Source organism: Balaenoptera musculus, chromosome 10, assembly GCF_009873245.2.
Source record: "Balaenoptera musculus isolate JJ_BM4_2016_0621 chromosome 10, mBalMus1.pri.v3, whole genome shotgun sequence".
Lineage (NCBI taxonomy): Eukaryota > Metazoa > Chordata > Mammalia > Artiodactyla > Balaenopteridae > Balaenoptera > Balaenoptera musculus.
The window spans coordinates 17942203-17960004 of record NC_045794.1 but is presented as its reverse complement, the minus strand read 5'-3'; the positions used below and the strand labels follow the sequence as shown (position 1 = coordinate 17960004).

At 38.2% G+C, this 17802-nt stretch overlaps 1 protein-coding gene across 9 annotated transcripts in view; it reads left to right on the top strand.

Moving 5' to 3' along the window:
* The window catches only part of ABCC9 (ATP binding cassette subfamily C member 9), a 142541-nt gene that overhangs the window by 104071 nt on the left and 20668 nt on the right, over positions 1-17802 (top strand). For all 9 annotated transcript variants that reach the window (XM_036865706.1, XM_036865710.1, XM_036865707.1 and 6 more), the window contains 2 exons: positions 2790-2882; positions 13145-13247. In XM_036865706.1, the coding sequence (XP_036721601.1) occupies positions 2790-2882; positions 13145-13247 (196 nt within the window). The remainder of the gene's footprint in view (positions 1-2789; positions 2883-13144; positions 13248-17802) is intronic.

Genomic DNA, 17802 nt, shown 5'->3' with positions numbered 1-17802 from the left:
GAAAATGAAAAAACTCAGGTAACAAGAAAAGGCAAGATTATAGTTGGGAACCTCTGGATATATCTGCAACATTTCTTAATTAAAAAAAAAATATATAGTTGTTTCTCCCTCAGGGCTATGAATTAGGATCCTTCAAATGTTATGTTAAATCAAATGCTATGTTAAATCTAGGTATGCGTTTTCATCCCTAGTCTCTTCCCTTTGCTTGTAGCAAATTCAGACCAAAAGGAAGAGGCTAGCCATTAAATTCGCTCTTTCATTTCTTCTGGTATTATTGTTTTGTTTTGTTTTCTGGTATTATTGTTGATGCTGCTTGCTGGAGGGGCAGAAAAGTTCAGATACTTCATTTCTGCTGGCTGTTTCCAAATCTCACTTTGCTTTCTCACCACTGATATTCAACAGTCATGTTTTACTTCAATCTCATACTCATTTGGGCCTGTTTTCACTCCTGGGCAATACAAATTGAGTGCAAAAGCCAGGCAAATATTCTTAGTTCATTACAAATTTGAATTGTGAATTCTGTTCATTATAAGTAAGAATAATCCGTTAACATTGATAGTTAAAATATGCAGGGGATGAATTATTTTTAAAGGATGAACATTGCTAATGGATTATAAGCCATTCTTATTTGAAATTCTCTGAAAGTTTGCAAATAGGACCACATGATACTAAATCTCACAGACAAAAAGACCCTTCTAGATGTTGAGGTTCTGCAGGACTCAGCCATGCTGGAAAGCTCAGGCAGTTTAACAGACTATTTTGTAAACACCAAAGGGAATGAAGGTGGGGCACTAGCTACAGGAAATGCCATGAAATTTTGAATATCTAAAGTCAAAGACCTCATGTGTGGTTAGCTCTGTAAGTAAGCATTTCCTGCTTACAAGAATACAAGATCAAGCGGTACCCTCACCTTTTTGGTTCCATAAAGTACAGTCCTATAAGCAGAGTTTCCTCCTTCCTCATTTTTTCCCTTTCATGACAAACCTCAATGTAGTGACCAACTGTTACTTGCGTCAAATTTACAAATAGCCACTTTTCTGTTTAAAAATAGCAGACTCTTTACATTCCTTCATATTCATCCTCCTCCTCCCCTCTCTCTTTCCCTCCCCTCACTGCAGTTTCTGAAGTGAGTAAGTCCATTTTAGAAACTTAAAAAAAGAAGACTTTGCGTTTGGTTGTGGGATGACCCAGGCAACCCAGGATGGCCTAAGATTATGTAACAGTTGAAGATTACGTTAACAATGTACTCAGTTCCCTTGACTCTGGCGGGTGAATGTTAGCACTGCTACTCTCATTCCCTCGACCCCAAAGACCCCGAGAAAGACAGAAAAAAGGCTGAAAAGAAAAAAGAGGCATGTTTTGAAATGTGTGTATAAATCTTAGCCTATTTTCTAGAAAGTTTAGCTTATGTGATTTAAAAAGTTGTCATGAGTGTGCATCTTTATGGAAAGGGTCCTATTCAGGCATTTGTCCACCAGACATTCATTGAGTGCTTTATATACCTGTAAATATATATTTACACTCGGAGGACCAGTGAATACAAGTTCCATTTAGGCAGGGATTCAATTTCATTGTGGCAGAAGACAAACTCGTTACCTGTTTCTTCAAATATCTTTATTCTCTGTCCCCCATCCTGGTAAATAATACTGTCATTTTCCAAGGCTGCTGAGTAATTACCAAGTCATATTTGACTCTCCTCTTTTTTCATTTTAGTTTATTTTTTAATTGAAGGATAGTTAATTTACAATGTTGTATTAGTTTCAGGTGTACAGCAAAGTGATTCAGTTATACACACACACACATATATTTATATTCTTTTTCAGATTCTTTTCCATTATAGGTTATTACCAGATATTAAGTATAGTTCCCTGTGCTATATACAGTAGGTTCTTGTTGTTTACCTACGTTATATATGGTAGTGGGTATATGTTAATCCCAAACTCCTAATTTATCTCTCCCCCCATCCCCTTTGGAAACCGTAAGTTTGTTTTCTATATCTGTGCGGCTCTCTTCTCTTATTCACTCTGCTACGAGTTGATTGTAGCAGTTTAGAAGGCTACTTCTAGTAGGCTATCTCACAATCTCCCCTTATTTTAAATTTCACCCACATCACAATAATTAAGAACTTTTAAAAAACTTTCTTACATAGACTACCTTTACTCACTGATTCTCTTCCATCCTTTACACTGTCTCCCAAGTTATTTTGCTTTAACCCAGCTCTGATCATTTTATTTCTAGTCCTCAGTGTTTTTTCCCAGACCATCCAGGATCTTCTACAGTCTAGCCCTGCGCATTGTTTTTCCAGCCTTTTCCCACTACAACACAAAGGATTCTGGCACCAGCCAGATAGAACTTGCCAGTTATTTAGTCTTCTGTGCTTGCTCTTGTTTGTTCCCTCAGCTGGAATGCACTTCTTCTTGTCTGTTTGGTTGAAGCCCTCCACATGCTTAAGATTTGGCCTAAATCTCCACCTGCTCAAAGAAAATATTTCCCATCTCCTACATATAAATTAATTGCTCATTCCTCTGTGTCCCCATAACAGTTTACTTTAGCTGCGATACAAAGCTGATATTTTTGTACAACACATAATATTCAGCCTGGACCCGTATTTATTATACATACTTATCTTTCTCTTCCTCTTTAGATTGTAAGCTGTTGAAGTTCTTGTTAATTGAGTGCTAGAGGAAAATCGTTGCGATGACAAATAATAACCTTAATTTAGAATGAATGCAGTAGTCTTTGAGTCTGAAGAAGTGCGAGGTTTATTTTTGCACTTGTCTCTGTCCTAGGGATCTCCAGGAACTTGATGATACTACCCAGCTCCCTCTGCTTTGCCACTTCTCAGAAACCGCTGAAGGACTCACCACTATTCGGGCATTTAGGTGAGTAAACATGTTTTCCTTTTGTTGATTAGGCAGTTACATCATCAACAAATATTTACCTACATATAACTGATCATTGCTCCCGTTTTTGGATGCCTGCTGTGTGCGTGGCCGTGTTCTAAACTAGTAGTAAGAAAAACGTGGCAGTAAATGGTCACAGAGTTTAATCTTTTGAAATTTTAGTAAGAATAAAGAAAGAATTAAGCGCCATGTTGGAAGGATACTAGCTGTGGGATTTAGACCAGGCTTTTAAATTCCTTAGCCCCATCTCTGAAATGGGGAAATCAGTTTCGCTTCTTAGGCTTGTTGGACTAATTGATATAATGCATGTAAACATTAACCACAGTGGTTAGCAGAAAAGCACCCAACATAGAAGTTAAAATAAATGTATTAATAATAATAATAAAAGAAATATTATTACACCAAAGTTATTTTAGGATTTAATCAGTTTTCTTGAATGTTGGTAAACAGAGTAGTATCCCAAGCTTTTCATCAAGAGTGTTTGCTTAATACACAAAGATTTACCTGACCCTGTTTTCCCTGTTCAGGTAAAATCAGAAAAGAAGGTGGCATCATTGAATGTTTCATTTACTCTAGAAAATCAGCATCTTAAAGTATTATATCTTTCTGCAGTGCTAAATGCAAACACGTATTGATTTCTTTTTTAAAAATAATTAACTTTTTTATACAGCAGGTTCTTATTAGTTATCCATTTTATACATATTAGTGTATGTATGTCAATCCCTATCTCCCAGTTCATCCCACCACCACCCCCCACCCCGCTTTCCCCCCTTGGTGTCCATACATTTGTTCTCTACATCTGTGTCTCTATTTCTGCCTTGCAAACCAGTTCATCTGTATCATTTTTCTAGATTCCACATATATGCGTTAGTATACGATATTTGTTTTTCTCTTTCTGACTTACTTCACTCTGTATGACAGTCTCTAGATCCATCCACGTATCTACAAATGACCCAATTGCATTCTTTTTTATGTCTGAGTAGTATTCCATTGTATATATGTACCTCATCTCCTTTATCCATTTGTCTGTCGATGGGCATTTAGGTTACTTCCATGACCTGGCTATTGTAAATAGTGCTGCAGTGAACACTGGGGTGCATGTGTCTTTTTGAATTATGGTTTCCTCTGAGTATATGCCCAGTAGTGGGATTGCTGGGTCGTATGGTAGTTCTATTTTTAGTTTTTTAAGGAAGCTCCGTACTGTTCTCCATAGTGGCTGTATCAATTTACATTCCCACCAACAATGCAAGAGGGTTCCCTTTTCTTCACACCCTCTCCAGCATTTGTTGTTTGTAGATTTTCTGATGATGCCCATTCTAACCAATGTGAGGGGATACCTCATTGTAGTTTTGATTTGCATTTCTCTAATGATAAGTGATGTTGAGCATCTTTTCATGTGCCTCTTGGCCATCTGTATGTCTTCTTTAGAGAAATGTCTATATAGGTCTTCTGCCTGTTTTTTGATTGGGTTGTTTGTTTTTTTAATGTTGAGCTACATGAGTTGTTTATATATTTGCAGATTAATCCTTTGTCCATTGATTCATTTGCAAATATTTTCTCCTATTCTGAGGGTTGTCTTTTCGTCTTGTTTATGGTTTCCTTTCCTGTGCAAAAGCTTTTAAGTTCCATTAGGTCCCATTTGTTTATTTTTGTTTTTATTTCCATTACTCTAGGAGGTGAGTCAAAAAAGATATTACTGTGATTTATGTCAGAGTGTTCGTCCTATGTTTTCCTCTAACGGTTTTATAGTGTCTGGTCTTACATTTAGGTCTTTAATCCATTTTGAGTTTATTTTTGTGTATAGTGTTAGGGAGAGTTCTAATTTCATTCTTCTACATGTAGCTGTCCAGTTTTCTCAGCACCACTTATTGAAGAGACTGTCTTTTCTCTATTGTATATCCTTGCCTCCTTCGTCATAGATTAGTTGACCATAGGTGCATAGGTTTATCTCTGGGTTTTCTATCCTGTTCCATTGATCCATGTTTCTGTTTTAGTGCCAGCACCATATTGTCTTGATTACTGTAGCTTTGTAGTATAGTCTGAAGTCAGGCAGTCTGATTCCTCCAACACCATTGTTTTCCCTCAAGATAGCTTTGGCTCTTCAGGGTCTCTTGTGTCTCCATACAAATTTTAAGATTTTTTGTTCTAGTTCTGTAAAAAATGCCATTGGTAATTTGATAGGGATTGCATTGAATCTGTAGATTGCTTTGGGTAGTATAGTCATTTTCATCAAGAACATGGTGTATCTCTCCATCTGTTTGTGTCATCTTTGATTTCTTTCATCAGTGACTTATAGTTTTCGGAGTACAGGTCTTTTACCTCCTTGGGTAGGTTTATTCCTAGGTATTTTATTCTTTTTGTTGCAGTGGTGAATGGGAATGCTTCCTTAATTTCTCTTTCTAATCTTTCGTTGTTGGTGTATAAGAATGAAAGAGATTTCTGTGCATTAATATTGTATCCTGCAACTTTACCAATTTCATTGATTAGCTCTAGTAGTTTTCTCGTGGCATCTTTAGCATTCTCTATGTATAGTATCATGTCGTATGCAAACAGTTACAGTTTTACTTCTTCTTTTCCAATTTGTATTCCTTTTATTTCTTTTTCTTCTCTGATTGCCATGGCTAGGACTTCCAAAACTATGTTGAATAATAGTGGCAAGAGTGGACATCCTTGTCTTGTTCCTGATCTTAGAGGAAATGCTTTCAGTTTTTCACCATTGAGGATGATGTTTGCTGTGCGTTTGTGGTATATGGCCTTTATGTGTTGAGATAGGTTCCCTCTCTGGCCACTTTCTGGAGAGTTTTTATCATAGATGGGTGTTGAATTTTGTCGAAAGCTTTTTCTGCATCTATTGAGATGATCATATGGTTTTTCTTCTTCAGTTGTTAATATGGTGTATCACATTGACTGATTTGCATATATTGAAGAATCCTTGCATCCCTGGAATAAATCCCACTTGATCGTGGTGTATGATCCTTTTAATGTGTTGTTGGATTCTGTTTGCTAGTATTTTGTTGAGGATTTTTGCATCTATATTCATCAGTGATATTGGTCTGTAATTTTCTTTTTTTGTAGTATCTTTGTCTGGTTTTGGTATCAGGGTGATGGTGGCTTCATAGAATGAGTTTGGGAGTGTTCCTTCCTCTGCAATTTTTTGGAAGAGCTTGAGAAGGATGGGTGTTACCTCTTCTCTAAATGTTTGATTGAATTCACCTGTGAAGCCATCTGGTCCTGGACGTTTGTTTGTTGGAAAATTTTTAATCGCAGTTTCAATTTCATTACTTGTGATCCGTCTGTTCATATTTTCCATTTCTTCCTGGTTCAGTCTTAGAAGGTTATACTTTTCTACGAATTTGTCCATTTTTTCCAGGTTGTTCATTTTATTGGCATAGATAGAGTTACTTGTAGTAGTCTCTTATGATGCTTTGTATTTCTGCAGTGTCCATTATAACTTCTCCTTTTTCTTTTGTAATTTTTTTGATTTGAGTCCTCTCACTCTTTTTCTTGATGAGTCTGGCTAAATAAAGGTTTCTCAATTTTGTTTATCTTCTCAAAGAACCAGCTTTTTGTTTTATTGATCTTTGCTATTGTTTCCTTCATTTGTTTTTCATTTATTTCTGGTCTGATCTTTATGATTTCTTTCCTTCTGCTAACTTTGGGTTTTGTTTGTTCTTCTTTCTGTAATTCCTTTAGGTTTAAGGTTAGATTGTTTATTTGAGATTTTTCTTGTTTCTTAAGGTAGGATTGTATTGCTATAAACTTCCAGCTTAGAACTGCTTTTGCTGCATCCCATAAGTTTCAGATCATCGTGTTTTCGTTGTCATTTGTCTCTAGGTATTTTTTGATTTCCTCTTTGATTTCTTCAATGATCTCTTGGTCATTGAGTAGCGCATTGTTTAGCCTCCATGTGTTTGTGTTTTTTTACTTTTGGTCATTGAGTAGCGCATTGTTTAGCCTCCATGTGTTTGTGTTTTTTACTTTTTTTCCCCTGTAATTTATTTCTAATCTCATAGCGCTGTGGTTGGAAAAGATGCTTGATATGTTTTCAATTTTCTTAAATTTACCGAGGCTTAATTTGTGACCCAAGATGTGATCTACCCTGGAGAATGTTCCATGTGCACTTGAGAAGGAAGTGTAATCTGCTGTTTTCCAATGGAATGTCCTCTAAATATCAGTTAAATCTATCTGGTCTGTTGTGTCATTTAAAGCTTGTGTTTCCTGATTAATTTTCTGTCTGGATGATCTATCCATTGGTGTAAATGAGGTGTTAAAGTCCCCCACTATTATTGTGTTACTCTAGAGTTCCTCTTTTATAGCAGTTAGCATTTGCCTTATGTATGGAGGTGCTCCTCTGTTAGGTGCATATATATTTACAATTGTTATATCTTCTTCTTGGATTGATCCCTTGATCATTATGTAGTGTCCTTTCTTGTCTCTTGTAACATTCTTTATTTTAAAGTCAATTTTATCTGATATGATTAATGCTATTCCAGCTTTCTTTTGATTTCCATTTGCATGGAATATGTTTTTCCATCCCCTCACTTTCAGTCTGTATGTGTCCCTAGGTCTGAAGTGGGTCTCTTGTAGACAGCATATAGATGGGTCTTGTTTTTGTATGCATTCAGCGAGCCTGTGTGTTTTGGTTGGAACATTTAATCCATTCACATTTAAGGTAATTATCAATATGTATGTTCCTAGTACCATTTTCTTAATTGTTTTGGGTTTGTTTTTGTAGGTCCTTTTCTTCTCTTGTGTTTCCCACTTAGAGACGTTCCTTTAGCATTTGTTGTAGAGCTGGTTTGGTGGTGCTGAATTCTGTTAGCTTTTGCTTGTCTGTAAAGCTTTTGATTTCTCTGTTGAATCTGAATGAGATCCTTGCCAGATAGAGTATTCCTGGTTGTAGGTACTTCCCTTTCATCACTTTAAAAATCTTGTGCCACTACCTTCTGGCTTGTAGAATTTCTTCAGAAAAATCAGCTGTTAACCTTATGGGAGTTCCCTTGTATGTTATTTGTCATTTTTCCTTTGTTGCTTTCAATAATTTTTGTCAGTTTGATTACTGTGTGTCTCGGCGTGTTTCTCCTTGGGTTTATCCTGCCTGGGACTCTCTGTGCTTCCTGAGCTTGAGTGGCTATTTCCTTTCCCATGTTAGAGTAGTTTTCAACTATAATCTCTTCAAATATTTTCTCGGGTCCTTTCTCTCTCTCTTCTCCTTCTGGGACCTCTATAATGCAAATGTTGGTGCATTTAATATTGTCCCAGAGGTCTCCTAGGCTGTCTTCATTTCTTTTCATTCTTTGTTCCACAGCAGTGAATTCCACCAGTCTGTCTTTCAGGTCACTTATCCGTTCTTCTGCCTCAGTTATTCTGCTATTGATTCCTTCTAGTGTATTTTTCATTTCAGTTATTGTATTGTTCATCTCTGTTTGTTTGTTCTTTAATTCTTCTAGGTGTTTGTTAAACATTTCTTGCATCTTCTCGATCTTTGCCTCCATTCTTTTCCGAGGTCCTGGATCACCTTCACTATCATTATTCTGAATTCTTTTTCTGGAAGGTTGCCTATCTCCACTTCATTTAGTTGTTTCTCTGGGTTTTTATCTTGTTCCTTCATCTGGTACATAGTCCTCTGCCTTTTCATTTTGTCTATCTTTCTGTGAATGTGATTTTCATTCCACAGGCTGCAGGATTGTAGTTCTTCTTGCTTCTATTGTCTGCCCTCTGGTGGATGAGGCTATCTGAGAGGCTTGTGCAAGCTTCCTGATGGAAGGGACTGGTGGTGGGTAGAGCTGGGTGTTGCTCTGGTGGGCAGAGCTCAGTAAAACTTTAATCTGCTTGTCTGCTGATGGGTGGGGCTGAGTTCCCTCCCTGTTCGTTGTTTGGCCTGAGGCAACCCAGCAATGGAGGCTACAGGCTCTTTGGTGGGGCTAATGGCGGACTCTGGGAGGGCTCATGCCAAGGAGTACTTCCCAGAACTTATGCTGCCAGTGTCCTTGTCCCCATGGTGAGCCACAGCCACCCCCCACCTCTGCAGGAGACCCTCCAACACTAACTGGTAGGTCTGGTTCAGTCTTCTATGGGATCACTGCTCCTTCCCCCTAGGTCCTGATGCGCACCCTACTTTGTGTGTGCCCTCCAAGATTGGAGTCGCTGTTTCCCGCAGTCCTGTCAAAGTCCTGCAATCAAATCCTGCTAGCCTTCAAAGTCTGATTCTCTGGGAATTCTTCCTCCCGTTGCTGGACCCCCAGGTTGGGAGGCCTGACGTGGGGCTCAGAACCTTCACTCCAGTGGGTGGACTTCTGTGGTATAAGTGTTCTCCAGTTTGTGAGTCACCCACCCAGCGGTTATGGCACTTGATTTTATTGTGATTGCACCCCTCCTACCATCTCATTGCAGCTTTTCCTTTGTCTTTGGATATGAGGTATCTCTTTCGGTGAGTTCCAGTGTCTTCCTTTAGATGATTGTTCAGCAGTTAGTTGTGATCTGTATTGATTTCAATTAGAGATTTTTCTAACCTAAGAAATATTTGTATTACACATATGTATATATATATACATATAACTGAGGCAAAAAGTAGAATATAAAGATACAGCCACCATCTACAACATGCATCACAGAATTTCTACATAAATCTACCTAGGTTTCATTGTGAAGCATTTATACTTTCCACAGTGGTGTGTTTTTCCATCAGAGTGTGCAGTGCCTCTTATTGGAGATAGTAAAACCATTTATTGACTTTGAATGTAGATATTAAGATAAGATTTATGTTCTAATAGTGGCCAGCAATGCCCAGTGGTACTCATAAGTACACCATATTAAAAATTACATTTTTCACCAAACAAGTCCTTTCAAGTTAATTTATTTGAGTTTTGAACACGTGCTAGGTGCTACTCTTGCTGCGGATATAGAAAGACTCCAAAGACATGGCCTTTTGTTTCTAACCGAGATAAATACCACAGAGAAAATGGATGGGATAACATGGCAGGTGGGGGACAATCAGTGACCGGATTCAGGCAAGCTGGTTGGTGGAAGAGTTGATGGGTTCAACAGAAAACAGCCTCTATTTTCTTCGTGAAGAACAAGGTCAGGTCATTTTCCGAGAGTGCTGAGGACTGGAATCACGTAAAGCATCTTGAAGGAAATGATGATTTAGCATGAAAGAGAAACTTGATCAAAAGTCAAGGTTTAGTTTTTTCACTTACCTTCTTCACCAGACACATGAGCAGAATTTGGCTTGACTATTTCTAATTTTACATCAGGAAAATTCTAGAGAGCTATAAGAAAGACAAACTATTACATGACACCTAAGACGTGAATGATGATTGGAAGACACGAAAGACAACCCAACTTTTATGTAGCAGTACATGCATCAGACTCATCCAGATTTAGATCTTCCAGGGTTCATTTTTAAAGTAAATATAACGTACCACCAATATCAGCACTTTTAAACCAAAGGAAGTTTTACAATGTGGGGAAGATTTTGCTACCATGAAAAAAATTATAGAATCTTTACATTTGGTAACTTGTGGTTAAGAATCAAATACATTCTTTTCCATTATTTCTTCCTTACTTTCAGGCTAGTAAGAGTCCCCAGAGTCCTCAGTGCTTTGGAAAGTTCGTATTTACTGATTAGGCTGCTTTCCTCCCCTGCGTTCAGGGTTCGTGGTGTACTCACAGGCAGCCGTGAACTCCCTCAAGTAGTTTACCACCAAAGGATCACAGTTAAATTAGACTGAGATTTCAGTGACCTTTCCTGATTTTTTTTTGGTCTGACAGAATAAAGGTCTAAGAATGTTCAAAAGATGAGCTGGATGTGGATGAAAAGATACAGACTGAGTGTGTCAAAGTTTCCATTAGGAAAACAGAAGGGTTCTTGCCAAATAGAAACACACAGAAAGAATGTTCGCTGCATTTCCACCCCTCCCCTTTCACTGCTGCTTCAGATTGTTGCCAACTCCATTTACAAACTCTTTAAGAGTATATCTGCAGCAATATCCCCAAACTAAAGGAAGAGTGAGAAGAGCCCCAGACAAAGCACTTTGTCACAGTGAAGTGTTTGATGTTCATCTCAAATGGAGTCCACAGGCTTTGGTCCAAACGCCCCTCCACCCCCCACCCCCAATCTCTCCATCACCACAGTCCTCTAGGGAGAAGACCCTGTCTCCTACAGCCCCTGAACATGTTGAGTTTTCTCATTTCTGTTCCTTTGCTCGTGTTGTTCCTGGTACCTCCAGTGCTTTGTCCCCCCTTGTTCACCTGAAAAATTCAGCCCATTTCTTAACCATCACTCAGACCATCTTCCTAGTCCTTTGTGAAACTTACTTAATCCATCTTTCCCCACCCTCCACCCCATTCCCCTGCCATTCTGATCCTCTGATCAGTCCAAATCATCGCCTTCCTTTATGTTCATGTAGCATTTTGCGCATAGGGCCGTTATGATTGGCTTCTGTGTTGTGCCTTCCTTACTTGTTCATACCATGCATCCCTCCTTCACTAAACAATGGGCTCCTCTAGGGCAGAGGTCGTGTCTTATTCAGACATATATATTCTAATGTCTCTCTCACTTAGTGCTCGTGCTTGATGAATGTTTCTGAATGAGTGGGTGAAAATCCACCTAACAATGCAAATACAGAATTGGATATATCTGTTTACAGTTGAAATCCACTATCTCAGTAAATCCTATAACCCTATGAGTCATCCTACCTTAATTATTCACTCTGTCCATCTCTAAAAGGGTCATCACCAGGGTAGTCCTGTTTCTCTGTCTGCTTAGTCCCGCCTCAGTGCGTTGCTATTCAGCGCAGGTCCTCCTGTGCATGGCATTTGGGTCAAGGCTACATAACTCAAAGTGAGGTAATTATTTGGCTCTGATTGCTGTATCCTTTGATTAGTGTAGCTCAGATGTTGCTGTCTGACTCAATTATCTGATTTTTCTGCTTTGGCATATTGGAATGATCAGATTGATTGGATAAACATCAAGTATCTGCTTTATATTGGCCTGTATGGATGGCTTCACGGGCCAAGTGAACACCCCACCCTGGACTTCTTCATTTTTGACATAGTGATTGTTTATTATAAACTTTTGCAAATTGATTTGAAGATCTGGGGGGACTTGGAGCAGTCTCTTATCAAATAGGAATTACCACCGGGCTGTCAGATGAAATTTGGCTGCTCCTTGCAAACATAATACATAGACAGGAGGTCTGTGTAAGATAAGCCATGACCACAGAAAATTGAACAAACCTTTGGCATTTCCTCCAGCCTTCAAACTAGTTATTTTGGTTATCTGATCCAGCTTTCCATTGTTTCTGTTACTGAGGGAAAATAATTGAAAAATAAAAAGAGGCTATTTTTGCGACGTAGAAAAGATTTATCACCATGTAACATGAGTTTCTTGGAGAAGTAGCTCACATGTTCGAATGGATGAAGTTTTTATTAGAAGTTTCCTTTATAACACAGGTTACACAGAATTTGGTCTGATTATGTTAATCCCCTAGAATGAACTTAATTTGGCCAAGAATCAGTATCTAAACTGTATGTGTCATAGACCCTTGTAAGCACCACACACCAAGAGTTTCTTTCATGTAATGACCATTCTTACAAATAGTTTGGAACTTTGAGATTATATGATATCTTGCTTAACAAGGACATCTGTCATTTCCAAGGACCCCCATCCTCCACTTCTTGCCACTTCATTTTCCTTCTTTGAGTCCCAGAAACACTGAGCAAAAAGAAAAATTTTAAAGTATATATTTGCCTGTTACAAATGCATATTTTCCTGTCTTCCCTGAGTCCCTTCTAGTACCTTCCACCCAACTCCAACCATGCCATGTTGAAAAGTAAAATACATGCAATAAAAAGTAGGTGGAGTATATTGCATATCTGTACAACTTCTTCTGGTTTTTGTAGGGCACTTGCGACATAGACCGTGCCTTGTTTTCATGGCTACCATCATTATGTGGAAATTTATGAAACAATCTTTAATAGGACTTTGTCATTGGAAAGATTCCTTTCCATAGCAGGGGTTGAGAAAGGAAGGAAACACTGCACCACACCGTCTCTCAGTAAGGGTGCAGGAGAGCAGTAGCAGCTGGCCTTTATTTGCAAGTAGGAGTCCATTTACGAGTCATTCCATCCCATCAGTTTGTCACCGTGTTGAGTAAATAGTGTAGTAGGAAGTGTGACTGTTTTTTATTATTTCTCCTGTTGTGTAGCTAACATCATAATATTTTTGTTTTCTGCAGGCATGAAACCAGATTTAAGCAACGAATGCTGGAACTGACAGACACGAACAACATTGCCTACTTATTTCTCTCAGCTGCCAACAGATGGCTAGAGGTCAGAACGGTACGTTCATTTCATGATTTTGAAATGGAAACCACACAGAAAAGAGGCCTGATGCAAAGAGGAAGACAGTTGTAAAAATTAGGCTTCCACTGAGATTCAGCACTCGCTTTGCGTTTTCTGAACTTTAAAATAGCTCAGGTTTGTTTATGTTACGGATGAAATTTGTCATAATGTTTTTAGCTAATGGCAAGACAAACAGCCCCAAATGCAAAAATTCATTTTGTGTTCATTAGTCGCTAGATTATATAAGTTAATGGAATAGCAAATATTTGTATAACTTCAGTTTTTTTTTTTCAAAAGAGCACATTTGACAAGTGAACAGATGTACTCATTTACTCCACTGAGCTGGACCGACCTGGAAGAGATGGCGACTTTCTCTCTTTTAAGCCCGTGGAAGATCATGTTAGCCCGAAATGTAAAAAATTGTGATTAATCACCTGTTGCCTTCTTCTGCCCTATATAAAGTAGAAGAATGGGCACAAGCTTTGGCATCGTACAGACTTGGTCTAGCAAGTTAATGAATTTATCCAAGTCCCAGTTTGTCATTTGTAAAATAGGAGTAAGAATGTTACCTCATGGGGGTGTTAGGATTAAAAATAATAATATAAATCCCCTAGCTCACTGATTGGCAAGTGCACTCAACAAATGTCTTTTGAATGGATGGATGGATGGATGAATAAATGAATTGAAACAGTACCTGCCCTGGTAAGTGGTTAATAAGCCAATAGTTGGGGTATGAATGAAGTAGGAGACAGGTGAGACCCAAGTTCCAGAGGGAAGGGGATGTTGTTTGCAGACTGGTCTGCATAATCTGCAGTATGAATAAGACACTTCGGCAGTAATGATGAGTTGACCATCATCTTTTTTACAAAAATAATTATCTATCAGTTTGTGAAAAGGAAAAGGAGGTTTACCCATGCTATTGTAAGAACCTCACTTCCGCTGATTAATCACCCCTACCATATGCACGCTTTCTTTCAAAACTCAATGGACCAGAGAGGGCAGATGGTAATGGGAATTTGATAAAGTTGAAATGAAGGAGCCCAAATTAAAATCTGAGTTGTTGACGGATGGATACAGATTGGTAGGGAATCTTGGATCCCCCTGTGAGCTGTAGTTGCCATGATTTCTCACTAGTTTACAGAGATTCTCTACCACTATATTAGTTATTGTGTAAAAATTATCCAGCAACATAACACAATTATATTTCACAAATTTTAGGAAGGAAATTTCTTATGGGTTGCTGTGGGGATTGGGAGGGGGCAGGGCAGATTCTCCTGAATTATCTATAACTAGCATAAAGGCAGGTGAAGTGTTTAGGACTTAGACCCAAAATATTATTCCTAGATCTTACCCAGACCCTAATTCCTTGCTTTAAGCTTCTGTTTGTTTGTTTAAATCTGTTTTCTCCAAGGAAAAGAAATCATATCTGATAACAGAACTAATGATGAAATAGCTTCATCAAAGAATGTCCTAAAATCACAGGGAGAAAATATCAGTAGTTACCTTTGTATTTGATTTTCCTGAAGTTGAAGATCAAGTACGTCTTTTAGGGGCAAGTGTGTTTGCTTTGGACTTGAGGTGAGTGTCTGACCTGACTCCAGCTTCTACTCTTTAGCACTTCCTACTGTCAGGTTAATGGACAAATGTTTAACAAGAATCTTCAAGCAGACCATATGTTCTGCTCTCATAGCCAGAAGACAAGATATTAGAGCCTTCAGACTGCCAAGAAAGGGAAGGTCAGGAAAAATTCAGAGAGGAACAGCAGCCAGATTCAGAATGCGTTAGTTTAGCTTGACTCACACCCAGCTACTTAAACGCCCCCCCCCCATTAAAGGCAGCTGGACTTACTTGAATATAAAAGAATTCTAGTTCCACCTGCAGAAGCCTAAAAAAAATACTGATATGTGAAAAAGGAAGGGTGGAATCTGCCATTCATTCTGTTACCTTATAACACATTTGTTTTTGTGTCTTTTCTTTGTTTTCTGTGTATTATACTCTTTCCACGATTTGCTATCTAGCCTTACCAGATCTCTCCTTAGAAACCAACACAAAAAAATTAAAGAATCCTTTGCTTCTATTTCTGATTAGTAAATATGAAATTTAGTAAGAAACTTGTTGATTTACTGCAACATTCCAGGCATATCTGCTGATAGAAGTCAAGGTCCAAAGTCCTTTGTGGATGATTTGTCTCTTTCATCTATTGTATTTATGTATCAGTAAGTTTATGTGGGTATACACACAACACACACACACACACACACACACACACACACATACACACATGCTTCTAGACAATCCCAGAGATCCAACTTAAAACCAGTAAGATTTATTCTCTTTCTGTTCTTTGGGTATACCGAAAGTTTTTATTAGAATCAGAATATTTAGAATATTAGAATATTTACTTGAATATAAATGCTATAATCCACGAACATATTCCACAGTAGGGGTGTTGAATGAATAAAGTAAAATAAAATGAATAAAAATAATGAATAAAAAATTTTAAAAATGAGTAAACTCCAATAAGGAAATAACCTTTCTCCCAATCATATACATGTAAATGACCTCATTACTACTATGCTTCTGTGGATGTGTCTGCATCACTGGAGATAAAATTTCCATTTGAATGAAATGGATCTTGTGTCAAAAATATGAGACATATGAACATTGAGAAACAGGACCTTGGAGACTGGGGTGTGAAATGTTCTCCGAACCCCACAGCTGGACATACTCTGCCTTGTAAGTCATTTACAAAAAATAAGTAATGAAAACTTCTATTTGGCCCAGTGACTCTGTCTGCATGGACCTTATCTACAGTATCAACACAGCCCCCTCCATTCCCTATTCTCTGATATATTACTCAGCAAATTAACAAAAATATCTGCTGTAGCAAATATTCTTGGAGCTCCCATAGCAGAAGCACAGTTAAACCGTACCAGGAGGGGGGCAGCATTGGGCATAACTCAGAAGACGCCAGCAGATTTCCTGATGCAGATCTGGGGAGTTCACCACCTCTAATTCATGGACTCATGACCCAAGTGGAGAGAAAGAGGAGAAAACTTGTCATAGTTTTCTGTGGCTGTTTTTCTCTTCCCTTTCTCTTCATTCTCAATTTTAGCTTTCCGGAGCAATGTCACTGAATTCTGTGGACAATCTCCAGGAGAAGGAAGGGAAACTAGAGTAAAAGCACCTTTTTTAAGTTCAGGAAAATCCCTGAGCCCCATCCAATTTTTTTTATTACCTATTAAAAAAAAAAAAAATATATATATATATATATATATATATATATATATATATATATTTACATATGGCTCTTGTTTCTTTTCCTGGTCATGTTAGGTAAGTGTTAAGACAATTACAAGTTATTCCCTTTCTCTGGCTGAACAGTGTTCCCTATGGAAGATGTAGCCCTGCCCACCATGTTCATTTCATACTTATTCTGAATTGGGAAAAAAATAAGGTTCACAACACACTCCAATTAAAAAGGACAAGAATCTAAAAGAATAAAATAGTTTGGCTGGTAGAAAGTAGCCAGACTGTGACCACCCAGGTTACTTTGGCAGTGCAGGGCAGTGTTTCTCCTCTGGTGCCAAGTGAAGTGGGCCACAGTCACGTGCAGTGTGTCACGACAGCCTAACCTTTGAATGCTGCTTATGTTCTTTTGTTCAGCACAGCGTTTTCTCTTCATCCCTCTGAACTAAACAATTCCAGTTCTTTGGCATCGGTGTTTCCATTTGCGAAAATTGTGTAACTCTATCTAAAGGGTGTCTTTCCAAGGCTTTGTCTTGCTGTGTATGGTGAAAGGATAAAAGAAAACTCACATCAAGAAGCCAAAAAAAAGTCTTTAGAATCAACAGGCTAAAGTGAAAGTAGTCTTCAGGGTGAGCTTGCATGAGAGTCTATTTTGTGAAACAGCACAGAGCTTTTTTGTATGTTCATAACTCCATTATAGACAGGTGTGCGTTGATCTTGTTATGTGAAGACCCAGACACTCAGTGGAACCATAGACGTGGCCTTCTGAGGGCTATGTGAAGGAGAAAGATAGTGTTGCTGATAACTATTTACAAGGGTGTCGTATGGAAAATTACAGTTTTTACTATAATCCCACATATAGATAGAGAAATTATTGAATCACTAGAAATCTGACAAGAGGCTTCTCTTTTGACATAGGAATCAAAGGCTTCCCTTCTGGAGGGGAGTGTTGAACTCACAAACTCAGTGGAAATTATAATTTATCACTATACTTATAAAAATGTCCTGCTGTTGGGCCCTCTCTGAGAATGGTCATTCACATACGTAGTAGCTTCTATTTCCTAAGTAGAATCTCTCATTCCATTGTAGCGTTTTGACTGAAGGTGTTTTTCATTGAATTGATTGGGTAGGATGTAGAAGGCCTTAGCAGAAGAATTTGTGCTTCTAGTGATCCCTAAGTGTTTACTCTCCTGTGTGTGAGTTATTCAGACCATCTGCTTCTCCTTTCTTAACTTATTGCCTTTAAGCCATTTTGTTGTTCCCATGTTTGCAATGCAAAGGAAAGAAGGTGTGGAAAGGTAGA